General features: G+C 45.6%; 1 protein-coding gene across 1 annotated transcript; it reads right to left on the bottom strand.

Annotated features, from left to right (window-relative positions):
• Positions 1-9,047: 9,047 nt before the first annotated feature.
• Positions 9,048-10,030, bottom strand: LOC125546469. The gene is made up of 2 exons (XM_048710725.1): positions 9,410-10,030; positions 9,048-9,302 (listed from the first exon to the last, which is right to left on the bottom strand). Exons 1-2 carry the CDS (start codon positions 10,028-10,030, stop codon positions 9,222-9,224), a joined length of 702 nt encoding a protein of 233 aa, XP_048566682.1. The 3' UTR covers positions 9,048-9,221.
• Between the last annotated feature and the right edge of the window lie 3,881 nt (positions 10,031-13,911).

Raw genomic sequence — 13,911 nt, 5'->3', positions numbered from 1 at the left:
GGCAAAGGAGGAAGAAGGCGTAGGTAAAAAGGTGGATCCTTATCCCCTTATATGGGCGGATGCGGTTGTGCGTCCCCACCTGCCTCGTAAAACTCGCTTGCCTCCCAAGCGCCGTGATAAGTGGCGCGATTGGATTACCCACGTCCGTATTGATGAGAATCCCGTAAAGGGGGTACACGATCTCTGCTTTGACAAGACGTGCCAAGGAAACCGCCTCGCAAAACATGCTGAGGTGGAAAAGTAAAAACGATTCGAGTAAAGGACTTGGCTGTAGTGTGATGACGCACTGTGGAATACGTCAGCAGATTTGATTTGTGTTAATATTATTCTCTCTATGGCAATATGTGGAAGCTTATTTTGCAGAGCCGGACACTACTCTTGGTGTTTACAATCTTCTATGAAGGACTTGGAGGAGGAACCCGCCTTGCAATGCCGAAGACAATTTGCGCGCCGGACTCGTCGTCATTGAAGCCTGGTTCAGGGGCTACTGAGGGAGTCCTGGATTAGGGGGTGTTCGGGTAGCCGGACTATACCTTCAGCCGGACTCCTGGACTATGAAGATACAAGATTGAAGACTTCGTCCCGTGTCCGGATGGGACTTTCCTTGGCGTGGAAGGCAAGCTTGGCGATGCGGATATTCAAGATCTCCTACCATTGTAACCGACTTTGTGTAACCCTAACCCTATCCGGTGTCTATATAAACCGGAGGGTTGTAGTCCATAGGCAATCAACTCCATATACAACAATCATACCATAGGCTAGCTTCTAGGGTTTAGCCTCCTTGATCTCGTGGTAGATCTACTCTTGTACTACCCATATCATCAATATTAATCAAGCAGGACGTAGGGTTTTACCTCTATCAAGAGGGCCTGAACCTGGGTAAAACATCGTCTTCCCTGCCTCCTGTTACCATTCGGCCTAGACGCACAGTTCGGGACCCACTACCCGAGATCCGCCGGTTTTGACACCGACAACCACTGTTAAGTGTCATACTCCATAAGCAAACATGTTCAGGGGGTCTAATATGTGCAGCAAACATATCACACAGCAAACAAATAAACAATGACCACTGTTAAACAAGTAATTAAGCACTGACCATAATAAACAATGACAACCATCCACTCACTGGATAAAACAAGTTAAACAAAGACTAAGCACTTAACCAAGCTTAACAACTTGATAAACAAGCAGTAATCACTAACCACAATAAACAATGTGTACCATCTGACGACAAGGCATGTCAGGTAAAGGTAAAGAAAGACCAAACTAAACAAAGCTTAACAACTACGTAAACAAAACATTCAGCAATGAACACCTTCCTTTATAAAGGATCATACCTTCTTAGCACATCCTAGAAACCTCCTGCCGGTGTGCATCCCTTCAAATGCAACTAAGCGCTCGGCCGGCTCGCCGTGTTCGCACAAAACATTCACATCTGCGTCAGTGCAATTGAAATTCGGATCGTGCATCGTAGCTGGAAGATGCAGGAGCAAGCAAAGATAAACCTAGGTTCAGCTCGAGCTCATTCACAAAATCCCCAAATCACTAACTAACCCTAACCCTAGTTGTAGCAAACTGACCTTGGTGATGCCATCGCAGGAGGAGGAGATGTTCATGACTGAATCCTCACTGGTCTCGTCGCTCCACGACACCATGGCCACGGAGGAGCAGTAGAACGGCGGCCGGCGTTGTGGCGGCGTCGGGGGAGAAGAACAGAGTGAGGAGAGGAGATCAGAGTGACGAGAGGAGAGGGCGAGACAGATGAGAGAGCTGGTTTCTATCGGCGGACCGGCACTGTAGCGCCGTTAGACGGCGTCAGCTCGCGGCCGTGAGCCACGTCGACAAGACAGGGTCCCACCTGTCATAATAGTGCTTAAACTGCCTGAATAGGAGGTTTGGTGCTTTCTGCAAAAGATTAGAAAAAAAATCAGTGTTTTCTGCAGCAAAAACGTAGAAGAGTGTTTCCTGCAAACCTAAGCTGAAATGTGGTGGTTTTCTGCAATTCACTCCATCCTCGTCTGCTGCCACGGCCTCCCGCGGGTTGAATTACACATGACTACTCTTTGGATGTGCATGATTCCGTCTTCTGAAATTTCCTCCACCTGTGAGGTATGCGTCGCACACTTCTCTTCGTTGCGTGTGAGTAAACATTTATGAACACACATCATTAGATAGAACAGTTCAAATCAAGCAAAATATGATCTCCCAATCAAAATAACGGATCGCAAAAATACTAAGAATTGATCAAGCATGAAGTGCTCGTTGCTGTAGAAAATTGTGTCATTGTAGACTAGCTGAGTTCAACGGTTGGATTCGAGTAAATGGATGGATGGAATACTTTAAGGTAGTGCAGAAAAACTCAGACTTTTTTTTCCGGGGTAAAAGAACTCATAGTTGAACTGGTTTTTCTGCAACTGCATTTCTAAAACTTCTCAGGTTATTCCAACGAATTCACCAATCCAATGCCTACGAATTTCTCTTATATTGTTCTTGCTAAATTACTATTGTTATTGTTAATGTCGCACTTGCTACAAAATCATTGATATCATTGTTACTGTTACCATTGCACTTACTACTACTATGAAAACAATCATACTACTTTGCTACTCATCACCTTGCTGAAGATAATTAATCACCAGGTGTGGCTGAATTAACAACTCGGCTGCTAGTACTTGCAAATATTCTTTGGCTCCCCTTGTGTCAAATCAATAAATTTGGGTTGAATACTCTATCCTCGAAAACTGTTGCGATCCCCTATACTTGTGGGTTATCACCCATCTTTTTATCCCTAATAGCAACGATACATGCGTACCTCATTGCCCCTTTTGTCACTGAGTGAGGTCACCGCAAGATCGAACCCATCACAAAGCACCTATTCCCATTGCAAGAAAAATCAATCCAGTTGGCCAAACCAAACCAAAGTTTCCGAGAAGAAATACGAGGCTATAATAATCATGCATATAAGATATCAAAGAAGACTCAAATATTATTCATGGATAGAGCTGATCATAAATTCACAATTCATCAGAGTGCAAGAGACACATCGCAAAAAGTCATTACATCTAATAGATCTCCAAGAACATCGAGGAGAACATTGTATTGAGAATCAAAAAGAGAGAAGAAGCCATCTAGCCACTGCCTAAGGACCCGTTGGTATGTGGTGAATTACTCACGCATCATCAGATGAGCACCAATGAGGATGATGAACCCCTTCGTTATCGTGTTCCCCTCAGGCAAGGTGCCGGAATAGGGTTCTAGATTAGATCTCGTGGTTCTGGAACTTGCGGCGATTGGATCTTGTCGACTCCCCTAGAGTTTCTGGAATATTTGAGTATTTATAAAGCTAAGAGGCGGTGGAAAGGACTCCCGTGGGCCCCACCACCCACCTGGGAGCGCCTGGGTCCTCTGCCGTGCCCTGGTGGGTTGTGGGCCCCGTGGGCCTCCCATCTGGTACTTTCTTGGCTCCCAAGTTGTCTTGTGGGCAGAAAAAAGCCTCCAAAAAGTTTCGTGGCATTTGGACTTCGTTTGGTACTAATATTCTGCGAAGTAAAAGACAAGCAAAAGACAACAACTGGCACTAGGCACTATGTCAATAGGTTAGTCCCAAAAAATGATATAAAATTGATATAAAATGAATATAAAACATCCAAGAGTGATAATATAACAGCATGAAACCATCAAAAAATATAGATACGTTGGAGACGTATCAGCATCCCCAAGCTTAATCCCTGCTCCCTAATTGGTGCTTTATAAGATAAGATGGAGACTCAAATAAAAATAAAAATTCCATAAAGTAAAACAGCTAGGCCCTTCGCAGAGGGAAGCAGAGATTTATAGAGTTACGAGAGCTCAAAGCTTAAATTGTGAGATAAAATATTTTGAGAGGCATGCTTTTCCCGTCAACGAAAACGACTAAGTAATTCCCAATACTTTTCATGCTAGATACATCATAGGCAGTTCCCAAACATAATTTCTTTTTCCACTATTCTTTCACAATCCATGGTTAACCGTATACACGGGTGCCTTCCATACCAACATTTTCCAAGAAATTTATTATTTGACAACATAAACTAATTTTTTTTTCATTTCGGGACTGGGCATCCCTATTACCGTCACACTCTCGTGCAATGACAAGTGAATAAACACTCATCTAGAGAATAACACATCTAGCATGGAAAAATATTGGCCACCCCCTGCATCTTCATGAGCGGTACGGGCACACAAAAAGAAACTCATTTTGAAACTTAGAGTTGGCACATTCAAATTTACTTGGAACAGCACGGAAATACGCATATAGGTAGGTATGGTGGACTCATATCACATAACTTAGTTTTAAGGAATTTGGATGCACAAGTAGTATTCCCACTTAGTACAAATGAAGGCTAGCAAATAGATTGAGAAGCAACCAACCAAGAAGCGAAAATTCTCATAAACGAGCATTAAACATAACTAACACCGAATAATGCACCACAAGTAGGATGTAATTTCATTGCATAACTATTGACTTTCGTGTGCTTGCATAGGGAATCACGAACCTTGACACCAATATCCTTACTGAAGTATAATTACTCACCAACATGACACACATATTACTGTCATCATATCTCAAAACTATTAAAAAGAATCAAGTTTATTTTGCCTAATGATCTATTATGAAAGTTTTTATTATATCCATCTTGAATATCTATCACTTTGGGACTAATTTCATATATTACCATTGCTTATGACAAGCTTTCAAACAAATTTAAGTGAAGAACATGAGCATAAATATTTTCATCTCTCAAAATAATATAAGTGAAGCATGAGAGAACATTTCTTCAAAATATACTAACTCTCAAATTAATCTAGTTGAAGTATGAGAGTATTTCTTCAAAAATTAAAGCACCACCGTGCTCAAAAAGATATAAGTGAAGCACTAGAGCAATTCCATAGCTCAAAAAAATTAAGTAAAGCACATAGAGAAATTCTAACAAATCTTAGCATCATTATGGATTTCTCAAAAAGGTGTGTCCAGCAAAGATGATTGTGATAAACTAAAACGCAAATCAAGCAAAGACTCATATAATACAAGACGCTCCAAGCAAAACTCATGATATGTGACGAATAAACATACAAATACTGATGATCGTTAGAAGAGATAGGGGATGCCTTCTGGGAAGGCATCCATCCAACAAACGAACAAGGTTGCCCTTATCTAAGTCTTTTAGCGGGAGAAACATACAATATTATTCTCAGGGTATCTCCATCGCCGACCCGTAGAACAGACACTACTTCCATCCGTAGACCAGGACCAGTCCGCGGACATTGATGCGGAAGACGACCATCCAAAGCTATCCACATATGTTCGGTTGCATTTCAAAAGAAATTTAACGAAAGTGAATAAATTTTATGGATATTTAAACAAACCAAACAATATTCATTCATATTAAATCGGATTGTCATGTAGACCGGAGCAAACTAAATAAATTTGGCATATTTGAACTAAATCATACTCTAAACCGAGTCTAAATGATCGTCGGCGCCTGTTCGTCCATTTTTAGCCGACCATGATCCCCAAGAACTAAACCTCCAGCTCGGCATATATAGCCTCTGCCTCCACAGCCTACAAGGGGCTAATCGACTAACGATTTTGAGCCGCCAAGCTTGGTTTCAGCCCCAGCAAAAGGGCGGTGGCCTTCATGGGACCTGAGCGCCGGTGAACTTCCATGCTCTACTCTTCCTCGTTGCCGGAGACGGCCTTGGACGTGTCGACTTAGTGGTTGTGGTGACGGGCCGCGGGCGGGGCAGAGTTGGCAACATCGTCCTCGTCCTCAGTCTTGTGTTGATCTGAACATGTGCTCTCTTCACGTAGAAGAACTAAATATGAATTTGTTTTATGTCAATAACCAAGTACTTGTGATCTGTATGTCAGAGAGAACTAAACATTTGATCTTTATTGAACCGAAAGGATTGTATATTCGATCTCTGTTTAACTCGGCTGGTGCCGCTTCAATGCCGGAGTGCCAGTGAGAGGTCGCGTCGCTCTGAGGTGGCATGAATGTGGCACTGGTTCTCTGGAGCGGCGTTGAGGGCTTCGAGTGGGAAGAGATGCATGCGAGGGAGGGTTTTTTGGGTGGGCCGGGGCAGTCAGAATTGATTGTGGCAACGGTCTGGATGCATGCAAAGCCCCTCTAGTTTGTTTCCGGATTGCGGGAAAATTAGGTCCAAACCGGTCGACGGATCGATATAGACACGCGCTCGATGGCAAAACACGCCCGGTCTAAACCGCACAGTTTAGACGATTGCAGACGTTTTGAGCGATGTCGTTGAAGATGCCCTTAAATACTCCTCGATAGTTTAATAATTCATGTAAAGTGTTTTATAAAATTATCAAAAGATTTGAATTCTAATGATTTTGATTATTTAGTTTTATATTGAATGTTATTTTATTTGAAATATTATATTTCATTCCCATGTTTGTTTTCACCGCTCTTGGCCCAAACCTAAGAAAATACCCGTGTACAAAGTGATAAAAATACAACGTTAGAGTCACCCTAGACAAATGTTGTGGTTGAGCGGCCAGCACATGCACATACTACACCCAGCAGCCACGTGCACCTCCACCGACCGCTGTATAGCTTATCTGTTGGCGATCCAGGAGAATCTGATTCTCAGTCCTTGTTAATTCCGTTGCCTCGCCGAGTATCTCTTCGATGTATTGGGAGTTTATTTTCTGTCTATTGTTTTGGAGGAGGCTGGTTGATATTATGGATAATCTGCGATCGTATATAAATTGATAATAATCAGTTGAAGGGAGCGAGGTGGGACAAAACCTCGAACGTAATCAACGCACGACCAGACAGAGTTTGCGTGTGTGCCGGTTGAACGTACGGGCGAAAATTCTGCTGTTTTTGGAGTAGGACGTGGCCGCGGGTTGAATATTACAAAACGCAAGGACGAGGCCAAGGCCCAACGGGATTGCAGCCCAGCTAAGCGACCAAGAAAGAACGTAGAGACAAAAATTAGTACCACCTTGAATATGTTTTAAATTCAAACTGAAAGTATAAATTCACGGAAAGATGCGTATTGTGACGGTAAACCCGACAAAGTCAATCCGTGCTTTATTATTAAGAAAAAGACTAACAAAAAGGCCCGTGCGTTTGCAACGGAACAATGCCACACACCTTAGCCTTGATAATAATGCCTCAAGACATTCCCTCTCAGTATTATGAGCTTCTATCTGGCGGCGCCCATGAGTGGAGAGCATAGGCGAAAAGCAACAATTGGATCACGAATGAAGTTGTGGCGGTATGTCGTGCACTACACATATCTTGTATTTGTCCTCCATAGGAGGATCGCATAATGTTCGCCCATCTGCTGCTACCGCTGCAGCCAACTCACACATCTTCCGGTTGCTAGCACGACCATCAAACACAGGGAAGATGTGAAAAATTATTGTCATATTAATGGTCAACCAAGCACATCTAGTTTAGAGTAGCATCATAGGGAAATTTACTCAGACGTGGAGTTTTTAATCTTGAGGTCAAATGCTCCTTGATGAACAGTAAATTTGAAAACAAATAGAAAAAATTTCAAAAATTCTGATTTTTTTAGTAAACTTTAAAGAATATTTAGACTGCAAAAAAATTCAACAAGAAATCACATTGGCGCAAAGGCGTGATAAAAAACAAAATTGATGCTCTGGTCAACCAAGCACATCTTGTGCAAGTGCAGCAAAAGTTTAGAGTAGCATCATAGGAAAATTTACTCAGATGTGGAGTTTCTAATCTCGAGCTGAAATGCTCTTGGATGAACTGTGAATTCAAAAAAAACATTTATTCCATAAAATTCTGATTTTTTGTCATAAACTTTAAAGAATGTTTAAGTGCAAGAAGAAATTCATCACAGAATCATCGGTACAAGGCGTGATAAAAAAACAAAATTGATGTTAATTTCAAACGCATTTTGGAGCTCTGAATTTTTTTGGTACGACTTGCTCCAATGTTATTTTGTTATGAAAATTTGCATGCCCTTCAAACATTTCTTAAAGTTTACCAAAAAATATTTTAGAATTTTTTTATTTTCTTTTATTGTTTACGAATTTACTGTTCATACTTCATGGTAGGTGGTAGATCATATGCAGTTATTCTAAATGTGCGTATACACTTGTCCGATCATATCATGCATGAGTGGCATTAGTTGGAAATCAGTCCATCCTGTAGTTCGTCAAAGCCGAGACAAATGTAGGAAGGCAAGTAGCTTAGGGGGAGGTGCTCGGCCTCGATGGCCTGCCATACTCGTCTGTCGGCGCTACACCGAGGTCCACGCACGCCGTCATGCCGTCAGTCGGAGTTCGAGCAAACCGCAGCAACCGCGCTGCTTCTGCTCATTGAGTTGTTGGCTAGTTCCATCGCACCCGTGTCCGTGTGGAGCTGTAGTGGTGTGGCTACGGACTCTTGGCCTCGGCCGTTGTTGCCGTCAGCCTCGGCCTCGTTCTTCTTCCATCCATGGCGCCAAAGCCAAGCATGTTCCTGCTCCTCTCCTCTTCTCTTCACTTCCCCATGTTCCTGCTCCTCCTCTTCACTTCCCCAGCGCCAATTCTCCCCAATCGATTCCCTAGGCCGCAAAGGCATCCCCATCAATTGTCTTCGATCATCCATGCCATCTGGTGGTGCTCCGTTGTTCTTCTGTGCCCCCCATGTTGACGGGACTAAACGTAGATGACGGTCCCCAAATTAGTACCACCTCGTTTATATTACGATTTTGTCTATACAAATTGTAAAAGCGTATTATAACATGAGAAAAAAGCGTATTGTGACGGTGAACCCACGGAGTCAATCCGTGCTTTATTATTAATAATAATTATTACTATTATTATCATTATTATTATATATTATATTATATATATATATATATATATATATATATATATTAGGGAAAGATTTTGAAAACCAACAGAAGATGATACTAAGTACGATGCAAACGCATACATCAAGCACCGACACAACGTACTAGTACACCCTGATACGAGCATGTGGCCTGATGCTAGGCATTACCAAAAGATGCCACGGTAAGATAGTTCTGATGCTCACACAAAACACCAAGCTAATTTAGCTACATGGATGGAGCTACTAGCCCTTGCACATGTCCATACAAAAGGACCAACCAACCAACTTAACCCTACGTGAATCGTGGCATCGAGCCACTTTTCCATCCATGCCGATCTGATGACTGATGTGCCTTCAAGCGCTGCTGGGGGCCTTGAGGAAGACGTCGGTGAGGACGGTCTTGGACTGCAGCGACGCCTTGAGGATCTCCAGGCCCTGCAAGATTTAGAGGAAATGGAACGCGACGATTTACTGATGCACATGATTAACAAAGAAATATGGAAGAGAGAAACATGCACATCATATGATAAGAGAAAGCGCACCTCGTCGTAGCCGAGCTGCACGGTCTTCTCCTGGAGCGCGCTGAGATCCTTGACGGCGAATGTGTTGAGCAGGGTGATGCTGGAGATGGAGGACATGGGCGTCACGGCAAGATCGTCCATCACCGTGTACGTCACGATGCCCTGCACGAACCCCTTGGTGCCGACGCTGGCGGCCACCTTGCCATTGCCTGGGATGAAGTGCATGGCCGTGGTCATCGAGCAACCGCGACCGCACTGGCACATGGTGCCGCTGGTGTCGGTCACGTAGCTGGTGCAGCCGCTGTAGCTGCATTTGAAGAATCCCTTGGACTGCCCAGAAGAGGGCTCCGTCAAGCGGAACATCTTGGTGCCAGCCGCGGGCGAGAGCACGGCGGGGTGGAGGAGGGCGTCCTTGGCCGCGTCGGGCTGAACGTAGGTGCTGTCAAGCTTCTCGACGCTGCCGTAGAGGTTGCCGACGCAGCCGACCATGGCTTCCTTCCCCAGCAGCTTGACGGCGGTGCCGACGGGCAGCGAGAGTAGGGAGAAGAGGAAGTCCACCACGTCCTTGCTCGCCTCCGCGAACAGCACGCGCTGGGCCTTGGTGTCGATGAGGAGCTTCATGCTCAGCGTGGTGCTCGCCATTCTGAAGCTCTTGCCTCGCCTGTGGCGTGTGTGGTGGTGAGCTGAGGACCAAGGAGAAATAGGCTTGAGTGCTTGGCACCGAGCGTGCTGTTTGAGTATTTAAAAGGGGAAGAGGAGCCAGAGCTGGCCGTGGATTGGACCGAGGTGACGAGACGGGAGATAGAGAGAGAGAGCAGCTCATGGGGGCATGGCCATGGACAGACTAGGCTTGCGCTGAGAGCAAAACAATTTGTGTTGGCAGGTACTAGATCTGTGACCGTGACAAAACAGCGCGCGACTGAGTGACGGGATCCCTGCGCGCACGGCAGTCGAGTCGATAGGCACGGCGACCGTGATGAGGCGGTACCAACTTGCCGGAGCGTCATCATCATGCCAGCCACTAGCACCATCTATCGCCGACGACATGGCTCGGATGAGGTCTCGAGCACCGTCTATCGCCGACGAGATGGCTCGGATGAGGTCTCCAGCTATCGCATTTGTCTAGGGCGCCCACGCACCGCACTGCCGTGCCAGCGTAGGCCGAATCGTAACGCCACCAACGCACGATTCTAAACACACCTTCATTTTGTTTAAATTTCGTCTGTTTGGGACGATAAGAGCTTCTTTGATTCAAAGAAATTTTATAGGATTTCTGATGAATTTAAATCCTTAGGATTTTTTCCTATATTGGTCCTTTGATTCATAGAATTGGATATCATAGGAATTTTTCTATGAAATCTTTTGTACTACATTTCATAGGAAATTTAACATCCACTCCAACCTTTTTTTACAATTCCTTTATTTTTCCTGTGGCATCAAAATTCTATAGGATTCAAATGGGTATGTCGCTCCAACCCTACACTTTTTCTATGCCTATGTTTTTAAAATCCTACGAATCAAAGAGGCCCTTCATAGGAAATTTAACTTCCACTTCAACCTTTTTTTATAATTCCTTTGTTTTTTTCGTGGCATTAAACACTCATTGCCAATTCTATATGATTCAAATGGACATGCCACTCCAACCCTACACTTTTCCTATTCCTGCGTTTTCAAAATCCTACGAATCAAAGAGGCCCTAAAATGGAGGCATGTGTCCCATTTGGCCCGTCTGCCGTTAGGTGCACGCAATGTGTGGCTGCATCCCATTCTGTCCGGCCTAATATGAAAAGAAAAGACCGACCACACTTTCAAAAACATAAAAAATAAACATAATTAAATAGTTCTAAAATAAACCGTTTAAAACAAGATCTGGCCAGTACATTAAACATAACTTAAAATTTAAAAACATATTGAAAAACTAGACGCCGCTGCCGTGGTTCTCGTCGATGCCGTCACCGTCTTCAGGCGCCACCGTCCTTCTCCTTGTCGTGCCTGGTGAGGTCGAGGTAGGAAGGTGGCTGCCAGAGGTGGGTAGGCGGCCCCTGTGGCGGTTGCATGGCCGGAGGCCCCTACACGACCTCCTCCCGTGATGGGGATGGCGACCACGCCTCGGCACCTACCCACGAGGGCGGCACCGAGACGAACTCCGCCGTCCATGGCATCGTGTCCGTCCAGGACCACGTTTGCCCCATCATTGCTGCGAAGTGCGGCTCGACGGCGGCAGCCTTCTCCTCCTCCTTGATGATGGTGGCCCCCTGCAACTTTGGGCGGATGGCGATGTCGCCCGCGGCGGAGAGGGCCATCATCACCTCGAGGTCGTGCCATTGGGCCTCGTCGTGGTCGTGGAAGGATCTGTCGCACGAATTCCTCCGCCTCCTTGGCAGTCATGGGAGGTGGCGGTGGCGGTGGCGGGGACGGGGACGGAGACTAGGCCTACTTCCTTGTCTTGCCGGGGTCCACTTCCACAGCCCCATGTCAGTGGCTAGCGGGGAGTGAGGAGGGACGAGCGAGAGGCGGCACTAGGTTTTCCTTGTCGGGGCGGGAGGGGCAGGAGAAATCAGTGGAAGAGTGTGGACACGGCGAGAAGCTGGACTGGCCAGTCCACAGCTTCGCCATATAAAAAAGGACGCGTCCAAGGGCGGCTGAGAGGCTGACATGCGGGGCTGTCCACCCGTGCGGATTAAATGGAGCCGATGGGAAACAGTTTCACGACCAACATGCGGGCCTGAGGGAGGACGACGAGAAGACGTGTGCGCGTCCGTCCAGTGTTTGTCTCGACGCAAATCCAGCCCAAACATACGCCCACTGTGGGTCAAAACGGACACAAGACAGTCGTATTTTATGTTTGTTCCCGGGCGCTGGGCCACCATATCTGTCCATTTCAATCCAAACCAACAGAAATGAACAAGCCCGGACCAAATACGGCAGCGCGTTCGAGTTGCCCATAGAGCCTCTACAGCACGAAGAGCATCTATAATCAAAATTATGAAATTGTGGTCAACACATAAAATTACCGGTGATGATTGTTTGTGTGATGATCATAACATGATCTTAAAGAATGACCGTGAGGATGAAATCTATGATCTAGGTTTCTATTTCAAGATGAACATGTTGTGCCTCAGCATGGAGGGGTGACAATGTTTACACATTTGATTCAATTTCATTATGAAATGCGTGATTGGGGAACTCACAAAATCGACTACAAGATAATTTGATTAAACACATGTAAGCTCACCTTGACAATCAATAGATACATCGGCTCTTTTCTTTCAAATATATTTGTGACAATTCAAATTCATTTGGTTTGTAACTACAAGATTTCATTTGGTTGCAGACCTACAATATTTACATTTGGTTAAATTATGCGAACTTTGACAATGTATTTGATATGCATACAAAGAATATGGTTGCGTATCCGTGGTGCGGAAGAAAATGCGTCGGCGTGGTGGGTGCACTGACCATCCAAACACGGACGATGGCGCATGCAGCCCAAAATACTGACCTAAGAGCAACTCCAACCGGGTCACCCATTTCGTCCGCCCATGTTCAGTAGGGTCACTGCGGACCAAAACGTCGGCCCAACACGCGGATCCAAACCCAAAACATATCCGCTTCATGTTCACGCCAACCCATTTTATGCTCAAATTTGGGCCTGAAATGCGTCGGCACGGACGCGCCGTGCGCCCCCACATTGTCCGCCGCAGTCCCACATGGCGCCCGACCAACGATCGGACGCGCTCATATTAATAGCGGCACCAATAGCAGGGCCACGCATCAGCCTATGGAAGCATCGGGAGGCCATCCTGTTTTAGTCCACGCGTTCGGGGGCCTGGCCTCATCCACTTTCACTACCGTCCACATATACCAACCCACAACCAACCCCTAGCCATGTGGTTCTTCAGTGGCTCCGGCAAGAGCGAGGGCAAGTTCACCCCTGCGCTTCCACCTCATGCGCACTTCGTCCTTCGTCGTCGGCGCCTGTCGGCCCGCAAGGCAGCGGCTGCACATTCTGATGCACCAAGTGCGATGGCATTGGGAGTTCACGCAGCTGCTGAGAGCAACTCCAACGGGCCGACCCAAACGGATGGCGATTTCGTCCGCTTTTTGTCCGTTTGGGTCGGCCGCCCGTCCGGCGTCCGCCCTATTTTTCATATGGGTCGGCAGCGCGCCCGACGCGCCGACCCATATGTGCAGGCATGACCGGCTGGCTGCCCAATTTTGCATTGCATTCAACGTATGGCGAAATGAAAATTTAACAAACAAAATAGTCCGCCCAAATAAATAGTATAGTGCACAAGCCAAATAAAAATAGAATTGTTTCACATAGTTTTGCAAACGAATAAAAAAAGATACATTTATTGATTGCCAACATGAGTCCACATATGCTCAACAAATTATTTTGCAGTTGCACGTGAGTTTCACAATCACGCATGTCTTCATGAAACTGAGTGAACTGCTCAAATGTTGCCGCTACTCCATACTCAGGCACAACATTCTCACCCTGAAACTGAAAACCTTAATCA

The sequence above is a fragment of the Triticum urartu genome, chromosome 3, assembly GCF_003073215.2.
Source record: "Triticum urartu cultivar G1812 chromosome 3, Tu2.1, whole genome shotgun sequence".
NCBI lineage: Eukaryota > Viridiplantae > Streptophyta > Magnoliopsida > Poales > Poaceae > Triticum > Triticum urartu.
This window is presented reverse-complemented; position numbering and strand designations above follow the sequence as displayed.

Excerpts from the sequence above, each read along its gene's own strand:
- LOC125546469 (XM_048710725.1), bottom strand. The coding sequence starts at position 10,030 with ATGGCGAGCACCACGCTGAGCATGAAGCTCCTCATCGACACCAAGGCC. Across the intron at positions 9,303-9,409 it reads TGCAGCTCGGCTACGACGAG|GGCCTGGAGATCCTCAAGGC; the intron begins GTGCGCTTTCTC and ends TAAATCTTGCAG.